The sequence below is a fragment of the Sciurus vulgaris genome, assembly GCF_902686455.1.
Source record: "Sciurus vulgaris genome assembly, chromosome: 4".
Taxonomy (NCBI): Eukaryota; Metazoa; Chordata; class Mammalia; order Rodentia; family Sciuridae; genus Sciurus; species Sciurus vulgaris.
Genome location: NC_136464.1, coordinates 100,427,215 through 100,439,739, shown reverse-complemented (window position 1 = coordinate 100,439,739; position 12,525 = coordinate 100,427,215). Strand labels below are relative to the sequence as shown.

The following is a 12,525-nucleotide window of genomic DNA, read 5'->3' as shown; positions in this document are numbered from 1 at the left end:
TTCTCTGGTTGACACAAGATAGAGTCACACCATTTGTGCAATCATAAATGTACATAAGGTAATGAAGTCCATCTCATTCCACTGTCTTTCCAACCCCCCTACCCCCATCCCTCCCTTCATTCCCCTCTGCCCAATCCAGAGTTCCTCCAGTCTTTCCTAACCCCCCAGTATGTATCAGCATCCACTTATCAGAGAAAACCCTTTGTGTTTTTGGGATTGGCTTATGTCACTTAGCATGATATTCTCTAACTCCATCCAGTTACGTTCAACTGCCATAATTATTTAAGAATAATATTCAATTGTGTATATATACCACATTTTCTTTATCCATTCATCTACTGAAGGACAACTAGCTTGGTTCCACAATTTAACTATTGTGAATTGAGCTGCCATAAACATTGATATGGCTGTATCTCTGTAGTATGCAGATTTTAAGTCCTTTTGGTATAGGCGGAGGAGTGGGATAGCTGGGTCTAATGGTGGTTCCATTCGAAGTTTTGTTTTTTTTTTTTTTTGGGGGGGGGGGGGTGCTAGGGATCGAACCCAGGGCCTTGTGCTTGCAAGGCAAGCACTCTACCGACTGAGCTATGGCCCCAGCCCCCCATTCGAAGTTTTCTAAGGAATCTCCATACTGCTTTCCAGAGTGGTTGCACCATTTTGCATTCCCACCAGCAATTTATAAGTGTACTTTTTTCCCCACATCCTCACCAACACCTATTGTTGCTTATATTCTTGATAATTGCAATTCTGATTGGAGATGAGATGAGATCTTAAGGTAGTTTTGGTTTGTATTTCTCTAATTGATAGAGATGTTGAACATTTTTTCATGTATTTGTTGACCGACTGTATATCTTCTGTGAAATGTCTGCTCAGTTCCATAGTCCATTTATTGGTTGGGTTATTTGTATTTTTGGTGTTAAGTTTTTTGAGTTCTTTATAACTCCTGGAGATTAGTGCTATGTCTGAGGAGTCTGTGGTAGAGATTTTTTTCCCACTCTGTAGGATCTCTACACATTATATATACACTTTGTCTTCTAGTACTTTCAATGTATGGATTCTCCCTTATGTTTCTGAAAGCAGAGTTTTTATTACACATATATTTTTTCCTTATGAAAGCACAACTTTACTAGTTGTTGCCTTACTAGTTCTCTGAACTTACCTTTTGCCACTCCCTTCTTTCCTCTGTCATTCTGGTAACATTAGTCCCCCCTGCTATTCCTTGAACATACCAAGGATATTCCCACCTTATTGACTTTTGCTTAGAATGTTCTTCCTCAAGACAGACCTATGACTCATGACTCACAAATCCCACCTCTTTTAGCCTCTTTCAGTATCCCTCCCTTCAGAAAGAACTTCTCTCTAAAGTATTACCTTTTATACCTACTTTTCCTCTTTTTTGCACTTTTTACCATCTTAACATTTTTTACATTTATTCCCTGTCATTCTTCCTTTATGAAATGCAGCTTCCCTCAAATTAGTCTTATTCACTGCTGTATCTCCAGTGCCTAAAACAGTACAAAGTAGGCACTTTGTATTTATTAAATGAGTGATTTAAAGATTGGGGTTGTCAAACCTACACATGAAAATTACTCTATAAAGATTATTCTAGAAGTATCAGGGTTACCTCTTTTTACTGAAAAAAAAATTAAAGGGAAATTCTTTTTTCCTTTAGAAAAATGTTGACTGTGGAGCAATAGGAAAACTGTCTCTTCGTAAACAGCGATTCATGCAGTTTTCTTCACTAGAACATGAAGGAGAATATTATATGACACCACGAGACTTCCTCTTTTCAGTAATGTTTGAGCAAATGGAACGTGAGTTTTTCCTTTTCTTGTTTTTCATTTTAAAAAATAAACTTTAGAGCTAGAAAACTTGTTTTTCAGAATTGGTATAAGCTTTTTCTTTAATTATCATTCTTTGTACCATGCATTTACTTTTATAGGGACTTTTCCTCAGGATGTAAGTGCAGATGTTTATATTTATCCATCTTAGAAATAGTTATTTTGTCTATGGGTTTTTCTAAATAGGAAAAAAATAGGTAAATTTTTAAAAGCCTCTAAATTTTAATAATCCTTAATAATTAACATGTTTGGGGTGTTAGTTTTGATGGTACTGATGTTTTAAATTGGCAAAAACAAATGAAAGTAGATTAGCAATATTAGGAGAACCACTTAATAGAGTTATTAAGTCATTATGATGTAGGTAGAAAATCTTGAAAAAATATAATGGGAAGTAAAAATTCAAAACCTATAATTATATAATTTTATTTCATTAATAGCAAACTCAGTTACTCAAAGTGGTATCAAATTCTTAGTTTTATTACCTAAACCAGTCCCTTTCACTTCTTAGAGAATAGATTTGTGCACAAATTTTGCAGGAGTAATCTGTGGAAAACTTACCTTCCAAGGTGCCGTGGAGTACTCCCTATACATAGGCATCTTTGCAACAGCTGAAATGGATGAGGGCAGGGTGAACAGTCAGAGAAGTATAGATTGAATTGGAAAAGACAAAGAGAACTTGGAAAGGCATTGTAAATACTTTGGGATGATTTGAAGAAGCAAAATTATTACAACATATGCTAGGGGCAAAAATTTACCAATCACTAAAAGTAAAAGATTGCTTTTGGCAGTAATGAGAGATAAAACTGAAAAACAAATAAAGGCCAAAGATTTCAGTGATCCTCTCTCTGACCATGAGAGGAATGTGTATTTGGCAGGGATTGGTGGACTTCATCTTGAATCAATGAGGAAACAATGAAAGTTTGTGAATAAGAAAATAAGTTGGGCTGGGGAGATAACTCAGTCGGTAGAGAGCTTGCCTTGTAAGCACAAGGCCCTGGGTTCAATCCCCAGCGCCGACCCCCCCCCCCCCCAAAAAAAGAAAATAAGTTGGTAAACATTTGTTTAGGTTATTTTACTATGACTTCTTTGGAGGGAAGTTTAGCAGTATATATCAAAATTTTTTTAAAAAAATTGACCTACATCAATTCAGTAAATTCACTAAGTAAATAATGAGATGCAAAAAGATTTCTTTTAAAAAGTAGTTTAACCACCAGGCACAGTTTTGCACACATGTAATACTAGCGGCTCCAGAGACTGAAGAAGGAGAATTGCGAATTCAGAGCCAACCTCAGCAATATAGTGAGACCCATACAAAGTATGACCCAGACCATAATAAAATTAAACTAGAAATCAATAACAGAAAGATGAAAAAAATGTCAAAATATTTGGAGATTATGAAACACATCTAAATACACAAGTCAAAGAAGACATTACAAAGGAAATTTAAAAATATTTTGAATTAAATGAAAATGAAGATTACAGCTTATCAAAATTTGTAAGATGGAATAAATACAGAACTTGGAGGGAAATTAAATATATAAATGAGAAAGGAAGTAGGATCTAAAATCAATAATCTAAGTTTCCATCTTTACAAACTCAAAAGAAGAGCAAATTAAATTAAATCCAAAATAAGCAGAAGAAAAGAAATAATAAAAATTAGAGCAGAAATCAGTTACACTGATAAGGAAAATTGTTGAAACCAAAATCAGATTCTTCAAAAAGATCTGTAAAATTGGTAAACCTTTAGCCAAGCCAAGGATGGGGTGTGTGTGTGTGTGTGTGTGTGTGTGTGTGTGTGTGTGTGTGTGTGTGTGTTATGATTGCCATTCTGTAAGAAATCTATAAAAGAAAAGAACAAATTATTTTTAAAGTAAGCTATTTTTCAAGTAAGTAACCTTAAGAAAATTTTCAAATTCCTTTTAGGAAAAATTATTCCTGTTTGGAGAAAACACTTTAAGGGATCTACCTAGTTAGGAAAAGAAGTACCCTTTGGATATAGCCAATGTTGTTAGACACAAATGAGTTAATTTTTTTTTTTTATTGTAAACAAATGGGATACATGTTGTTTCTCTGTTTATACATGGCGTAAAGGCATACCATTTGTGTAATCATAAATTTACAAAGGGTAATGTTGTTTGATTCATTCTGTTATTTTTCCCTTCCCCCCACCCCTCCCATCCCTCTTTTCCCTCTACACAGTCCTTCCTTTCTCCATTCTTGCCCCCCTCCCTAACCCTAACTCTAACCCTAACACTAACCCCTTCCACCCCCCTAATTTTTTATACATAATGAACAAGTAGAAAATTTGGAGCTATCACCTGGCAGAGTTAAAGGAGCATTGGGTCCCTTGAAGAGAACCCTAGGAAGAAACAGTCTAAAAGACTGAGGGGAAATTTTTTTTTTTTTTTTTTGCGGTACTGGGAATCAAACCCAGGGCCCAGAGCTTGTGAGGCAAGCACTTTACCAACTGAGCTATCTCCCCAGCCCGGGGAAATGTTTTTAAACATTTAAAACTTACAGGACCAGGCAGAAAAAAAGTATGAATTAGGTTGATACAGGAGAGTCTCAGTCTTGTTATGAACAGATTGAAAATCTTTACCAAACATTCTGCCATCCAGCTAGACATTTCTATAAGCATGAATGAGCCTAGAAGCCATAGTTTGTAAGTTCTTAACTGTAGATGAATTGTAATTTCATTGATAATACAAGTAGGGTGGGTGTGTGTGTTTGTGTGTTTCTGTATTTTTTTGACAAGCATTTTTGAACGTTTATATGGAAAAAAAGAGACCTGAGCCATCTAAGACACTCTGAAAGGGAAAGGAAACAAAATGGGGAAGTTATCCTCCCAGCCTTATTATATAGCTAGAGTAATCAATATCATGTGACATTGGCAAAAAGGCAGACAAATTGACCAACTGAACAAATTAACCCACAAACATGCAAGCATAAATATAACATATATGACAGTGGTGGCAAGTGTTAATCTAAATCAGTGGAGAAAGGAAAAACTATTCAATAAGTGATATTAGGAACTATTCAATAAGTGATATTAGGACAATTCAGTATTAATATGGAAAAAATCAGTGCTTAAAAATTTTTTAAAGATATTTTAAAATCTATGAGTTAGAGAAACAATTCTTAAAGAAGGCACAAAAAGCACTAACATAAAAGTTTGATAAAATTCAACTATATTAAAATTAGAACTTCTGTTTTATCACAAGTTGCCATATAGATATTGAAAGAACACATCAAAAACTTGCAGAATTTATCACAACACATAACTGTTAGGACAACATTTATATATAGAACTAAAATAAGAAAAAGACAAGGAAATGAATGATTTAAAGACATGCTATCTCAAGATATGCTAAATGTTATTTTGATTATTTCAAGCTGAAATCACTTGAACTAACTGTAGAAGGGGCTGTTGGCCTTTCTTTTCCTACATGCAGTAAGCCATAAAGAGTCTTGGAAAAGGTGTTTTTCACAAACCACTACCAGAAAATAGCCTTGATCAGCAGACTGGTGATTAGGGTGATTCATTGCAGCCCCTATTAACAAACTCTTTGAAGTAACTCTTTACTTACGCTAGCTTCTTCATCACCTCCCTCAATATATCTCTTAGTGACCTTAGTCCAAAGATCATTTGTCCTGTCATTCCTTCACAGATTCATTATTCTTTATCTAAAAAGTATAAAAGCACCTTGCTTTGGTCATTTCTTCAGATTTCACTCCTTGTGAGGATCTCCATTCAGTACATATAAATTTAATAAAACTTTTATACTTTGTCTTAATCAGTTCTTATATTAATTCAGTTCCTAGATCCAGACAAATAGCCCACATAAGGGCTGGGAACTGTAGCTCAGTGGCAGAGTGCTTGCCTAGCATGTACAAAGCCCTGGGTTTCATCTCCAGAACAGCAACACAAAAAAAGCCCATGTAAGAACCAAGTGGGGGCTAAATGGGATCTCTCTCTTCTCTACACAACCTAATTTTTTTAAAAAAAAATTTTTGACAGAAGAGATAAATAGGCATGCATAGAAAAGGAAACATAAGAACAGTGAATATAAACATGTTTACCTTTATTAGTGACTACAATAAGGTAGAATTTTACACCTGTTAGATTGGCAACAATTAAGTCTACTAATAGAAGCTGATGAACCTATTAAATTATTGATGATGTTGATCATCAAAGACTTCTATACACTGTTAGTTGGAAATTAATTGAACCTACTTTGTTAGGTTAAACATTACCATAATTTTTTATCTATGTTCCCATTCCCAGGGATGTATACCCAAAAGGAACACCTTCCCCCTTGTGCAGAAGTACATATATATAAAAATGCTCATTGCAGCAGTGTTGTATTATTGTATTAGCAAAAAAAGAAAAAAGAAATTGTCCAAATGCCAAATGTCTATTAGTAAAAGAATGAATAAATAAATTGTAATATATTCAAACCATGGACTTTTACTTAGTTCAAGGGAGTAAATGGAGGAGAATGATTTTCTGTCATGTCAGGATGAGAAGCTCTATGGATCTGCTGTCCACTGAAACTGGTGAAAAAAAATGTAAGAACATTATTTAAAGTCTGTGGAAATGATTCTAAGGTTATACAGCAAATTAGAAATGTTTGTTCAAGAAAATCTAAAATTGGGTAAGAAAAGGGGGAATCTGGGGTATTTAAACTAAATCTGAACCCTCTCAACCCCATCCCTGCTCAGTGAGATGGAACCTTATTCCAGACTACTGCAGCCAAGAACACAGGGTTTCTTTCCTCTCCACTGAACCCGGTCAGTGGGCTTTTCTGGGAGAAACAGGGCTTCCGTATTTTTTATCCTGCCCCAAGCTACTTGTTGCAGCAGCAAAGTTCTGTAGAGTACAGCTGATAGGAGGAAGTTTTCTTCTTTCACCAGTTCTCATTTGTGGAATGGAGGTTCTGCCTTTGCTCTGTGCCACTGAGAATACTGGAGACCTGATTACTCTTAACTCACAAGGCAGTGTTTTCCACACTAGGAAAGGCAAGTCAAGAAGACCTGAGACTACTGCCAGCCACCTCCTTAGAGTGGGAACATCTCTCAGAAAGAAGTGCACTGTTATCCCCGTTTCCAGCCCCAGACCCCTGACCTCAGAGATTTTGCATGGGAGAAGCAGGTAAAACAAATAACTGCTCTCTCTTCCTAAAGAAGCTGACTTCATTTTCAACAGAAAATGGAGATTTTCAAGCCTAAAACTACATTCAAAAACAGATGTACCTTATGGTGAAAGGTAATTGGAGAACATTGATAGATTGAGTAGGATAATAGGCTAAATTATAGGCAGGCTACTTTGTAGGAGGGAGACAACTATGAAGAACCAGTCTTTGGTCATAACAAATATTAGACACCAACCATGGGAATTATTCCTTCAGAGGAACCCATGTTTGTTTTAATTATCTCTGGGGCATTTTACATCCCAAGACATTCATGAAAACAGTAGAACAATCAGACAGTTAGTGGAACTCAACATCTTTTCTAGGTCAGGAAAGGAGACCTAGAAAACTGCCAAAATTCTCATCCCAGGGTGGGGCGACATCTCATTTCCAAAGTATGACTCCACTGGACAAAGCAGGAAACAGAAACTTCTTGTGACCGCAACCAGGTATCAGATTTAGCAGAAAAAGACTTAACAATAGCCTTTATAATTGTGTTCAAAGAACTAAACTAAACCATGATTAAAGATTATAGCATTTTCAACTTTTATTATTCGTTGGAATGCAATTAAACTCTTATCAGAAGATATTTAGCCAAATCAAAAATTCAGTAATTTTGCAGGCCAAATAATACATCTTTTATGCATATGATGTACTTCATCTTCATTTTTCATCATGGATAAAAAAGGTAATAATCTTGGTTGCATTCCTACGGATCATGATGAACAGCAAAACAGGGCCAGCCCACTGACCCATAGTCTTGGTGTATAAACAGAAAGATACAAAACAATCTAAGAATTATTAGATCTTAAATTCATTTTTACCTGGTATTTATCTTTTTGACCTTTTTGCAAATAATACCCTTTATTAATAGCAGTAGATGAGGCTTATGTAAAAAACATCTCCCCGAGGCACTTTCAAGTAGGTAGTGGCTGGTCGTTCCCCCTGTTTCCTTAGTAGGCGTTGGGATCCTCCCTCTTCGAAACATGCTCCTTTGAGACTCGGTTATCCAGCTAAAACACCATTTTCCCTTCTTTTAAGGTCTTTTCTTCTGAACTCCTTTATCCTTATAGCCTATAGTTCAATTCCAGTGACCTTCATTCTTAACCATTCACATTCCATGCCTATCAAAAAGGATGTCTGATGGGAGTGTATAGAAGTTATTCAACCCTGTTTCTTTTTCTTTTTCTTTTTTTTTTTTTTCCAGTGAAATAGGAAGCAGTCATCAGCTGAGAGTAAGAAAGGGGAAATAGTGCAGAAATAACCTTCTAAAGCTGTAAGAGTTGATAGATTGAGAAACATGATGTTTGTCAATAGTCTCATTAAATCCCACGAGGTTATTAGTTCTGAATATAAAATTAGTCTCTTCATGATTGTGGCTATTTTTCAGCTTCACGGGTGTTGACATGGATTAGGCAGTTGTGACTCTAACTAGAGCTAGGATTAGCCAAGAACCTGTGAAAAAGGGAAAGATAATCTTGACCATGGAAGCTGAGCCAGGTGGGAAATTATGACATGAGTAGGTAAGGAATAATGAAAAGATAATAGAATCATTTAGATCTTTGGACCCAGTAGAATCAAAGAATGGTTGGTGTCAGCCTGTGTAAATGAGGAAAAAAAATAATAACGGGCTTTATTAAATAGTATCATTGAAAGCAGGATCAGACCCATATATTTGCCTGTCTTTTGGGCATCTCTAGGAAATACCTGAGGCATCTTCAAGTCAGCAGCTCTAAATGTACTACCGATGCCTTTTTCTTGCCACTGTCTAAAACACACACACACAAACCTGCTTCATCAACAGTTCCTCTGTTAATGAATAACAGCACTGTAATCCGTCTTGACACTTTTCCCAACCAAGCATAGTGCCTGGCACAATTGTTTGTTGAGTAGATTAATAATTAGGAATACATGGGTCAATACAAATTATTAAAGTTATAATCTTATTATAAATTTTATTGGTTTCACTTCCTTTAATAGACACTGTTTGACCTTGGGTATACAGTGGTGAATAAAACAAATACTGTTATTACATTAATAGAATTCACAGTCCATTGTAAGATCTGGGTATTATATGATCTTAAGGGTAGTAACATTTCATCAGAGAGGAATGAGAGCTGGAGTAGTCAGGACTTCAAAGGGGGTTTGAGAAGAATGGATAGAATTTCCTTAGAACAAAAGGGAGAATATTCCCTATGAAGAGATAAAACAGTTAAATGCTATAGCAAATTTTATTTTCAAAAATGGCTGCAGTAAATTTTCTGGTCACACACGCTCTTCCAGAAATTTGCCGTTTCTCATCAAGAGGCAGCGCCTGTGTCCCTTCCTCTGGAACCCTTTTGATAATTTATACTAACCCTTCAGATCTTGACTTAAATAGTTCTTACTTGGAGAAACTTTCCCTTATCTATTTCTCCCCTAGAAGGGGAAAGCTATATACTCTCTTAGCTGCTGTATTTCATCTTCAGGTAAGTTGTGGGTTTTGCTTATTTGTTTGCAGTACTGAGGATTGAACCCAGGGATGCTAAGCTATGTCCTTTTTATGTATGTATGTATCTATGTATATATGTATATATATACGTACATATTTTGAGACTGTCTCACTAAATTGTCAAGTCTGTGATCCTCCTGTCTCAGCCTCCCAAGCCACTGAGATTACAGGTGAGGGCTACCATGCCAGCTTTAAATCAGTTTTTAAATTATAATTAATTTGCTGTGTATAATGTTGTTTGTATTAATTGTTTCACAGTGCTTAAAGTTGCAAAGCTGGGTCTCTTTTATCTCTTATGAAACCATTTAAATGCTATTTCAAGACCCTACTTGGCAAGGAAGCCAGTTTGAGGCATTTTAGGAGGTCACCATTTGTCTCCCTCTAGAAAAAAATACAACTGGAGAACACTTTTGCACTCACTTTTTAAATATTGCAGCAAAACTGAGCCATGTATTTTGTGTAAAGAAAATAGCACCATTAAATTTGTCCTCTTTTTTTCTACTTGCCACTTTTATTGTTGATACAAGGAAGTTGAGTTGTTTTGCTAACGCATCATTTTCTGCCTTGGTTTCCATAATAGTGTGACTGAATAAAAACAAGTTGAAGTAATCAACTTTGACACACTAATTCTGATATTAATGCCAAATTATTCCATATATTTATGAAAAAGTTAGAAAATGATGAAAATATCTCTACTGAATGTTTGTCAAAAACTGTTTTATCTCAGCATAATGAAATTGAATTAAATACTTATAATAATTTTATAATTATGATTATCAAATGACTATTTTGACTAGCAGCAAAGCTTCATTTGCCCTGTAATAATTCCATATATATATATATATATATATATATAAATCCAGTATTATTTTAAGTATTAAAAGAGCTGCTTGCCTAAAACAAGATATATATAACCCAGTTTTTGGTTTTTGTTTTCTGAATTTTTTGGGTTTGGGGGGGTTTTTTGGTTTGTTTGTTTTTCTGTTTGTTTTGGTACCAGGGATCGAACCTAGGGACGCTTAACCACTGAGCCACATCCCCAGTTCTTTTTATATTTTTATTTAGAGACAGGGTCTCGCTAAGTTGCTGAGGCTGGTTTTGAACTCAAGATCCTCCTGCTTCAGCCACCCAAGCAGCTGGAATTACAGGTGTGCACCACCATGCCCAGCCCGTTTTTATATCTAAAATCCTCTGTAAATAGCGAGAAATTACATGGTGGAATCTCTAGAATAAGTGTACACCTTTAAAAACATTCTACTTGCTGAGCCAAAATTTTGTCATAGTGCTTAAAGCTTTATGCCCTCTCCTGCAAAAACATATAAATAAATAACCAACCAATGCACAGTGTATTTTTATTAAATCATATCAATACAATGAGACTTTATAGTTTCACAGGTCAGGCCTGGTGGTGAACACCTGCAATCCCAGTGGTTCAGGAGCCTGAGGCAGGAGGATCAGGGTTCAAAGCCGGCCTCAGCAAAAGTGAGGCACTTAGCAACAGTGAGACCCTGTACCTAAATAAAATATAAAATAGGTCTGGGAATGTGACTCAGTGGTTGAGTGCCCCTAAATTCAATCCCCAGTAGCCCCCCCCCCCCAAAAAAAAGAAAAGAAAACCTTTATAACCTCAGTTTTAGGTCTACCATTTTTGCTATTTTTTCCCACTCTGGTATTTTTATATATAAGTGCATTAAAGTATAAAGCATGAAGATGATGACTGAATTTTTGTTAATGTGTGTGGATGTGAAAATAGCCAAAGAAGCAGAAATTCTTCTTTTGCTCCTCCCCCCACAATAAATTAGATTATTTACAGATGGACTTTATCCTTAAATAGAAAAATGTGGCCCAAAAATACTTAGGACCTTGTCTTGTTATTGCTGTCAGGAGGGCAAAGGTCATCACTCCTGGTCTAGATCAGACTTTGGGCCTCCTATTTGGCTGCTCAGGTTTCCTTCCTGATACAGTCCATGAACATGTGGGTTAAAAATAGACAACCATGTACTGAAAAACCCTCCCATACCATTCTATATTTGAAACACCACATTTCCTCTTCTTATTTGGGGGAGTGTTTTAACTTAGGACAAAGAAGAGAATAGGTAAGAGAGTGCTGCCAAATTCTTACCAACATCATTCTAGAGAATCAGTTAGAAGTGATTCCACTTGAAAATGCTTTTTACAAACTAAGCTGCTTTAAGTATGTGGTTTCTCCATTTTTTATAATCAGATTCCCATATATAAGTATCAGCGTCTTACAATTAACATGAAATAATCATTGTTACTATTTTGAATTATTGTAAAAAACAACAGAACCAACTTTATAATATCATATTTTAATTGGTTCTCTTAAGAGCCGAAAGTAGGTACAAGGAGCTGAACTTTCATGGAACTCAAGGAGTCTAACCATTGCTTTTTTGAAAAATCTTTGAGAAAACAAATCCTCCAGTGTTGATAGCATGACGTAACTCCTCTTGCCTGTTTTTTTAATGTAACATGAGTGTAATAACAACCAAAAGGTCAGAATTCACAGAAGACATTATGAAATCTTTTCTAATTTTTTATTCAGTTATTTATTCAGCAAATGCTTAAATGTTAAACACTGTACTACATAATAGTAAAACAGATATGGAGTCAACCTCAGTATGTTTTATAATTTATTTCTCACCTACAACTCAGTTTTATATTATTCTATTGATTTATGGCTTTATTGTTATATGTCATTCACATTATACTGAATTTTTTGGCTTGGGCTTAATTTTTCAGGTTTTTTTTTTTTGTACCAGGGATTGAACTGAAGGGCACTCGACCACTGAGCCACGTCCACATCCCTAGCCATTTTTTATATTTTAAAATATTTTATATTTTATATTATTTTATTTTATAATTATTTTATATGATTCAGGGTCTTGCTGAGTTGCTTAGGTTAGCTTTGAACTCGTCAGCCTCCTGAGCCATGGCTTGACTGTTGACAGCCAGCCTTCTAGTTGCAAGGAAGCAAACATTGCCT

At 35.5% G+C, this 12,525-nt stretch overlaps 1 protein-coding gene across 1 annotated transcript in view; it reads left to right on the top strand.

Moving 5' to 3' along the window:
- The window catches only part of MICU2 (mitochondrial calcium uptake 2), a 124,613-nt gene that overhangs the window by 38,953 nt on the left and 73,135 nt on the right, over positions 1-12,525 (top strand). Inside the window, 1 exon segment of the mRNA XM_079138890.1 lies at positions 1,673-1,814. Coding sequence (XP_078995016.1) covers positions 1,673-1,814 — 142 coding nt within the window.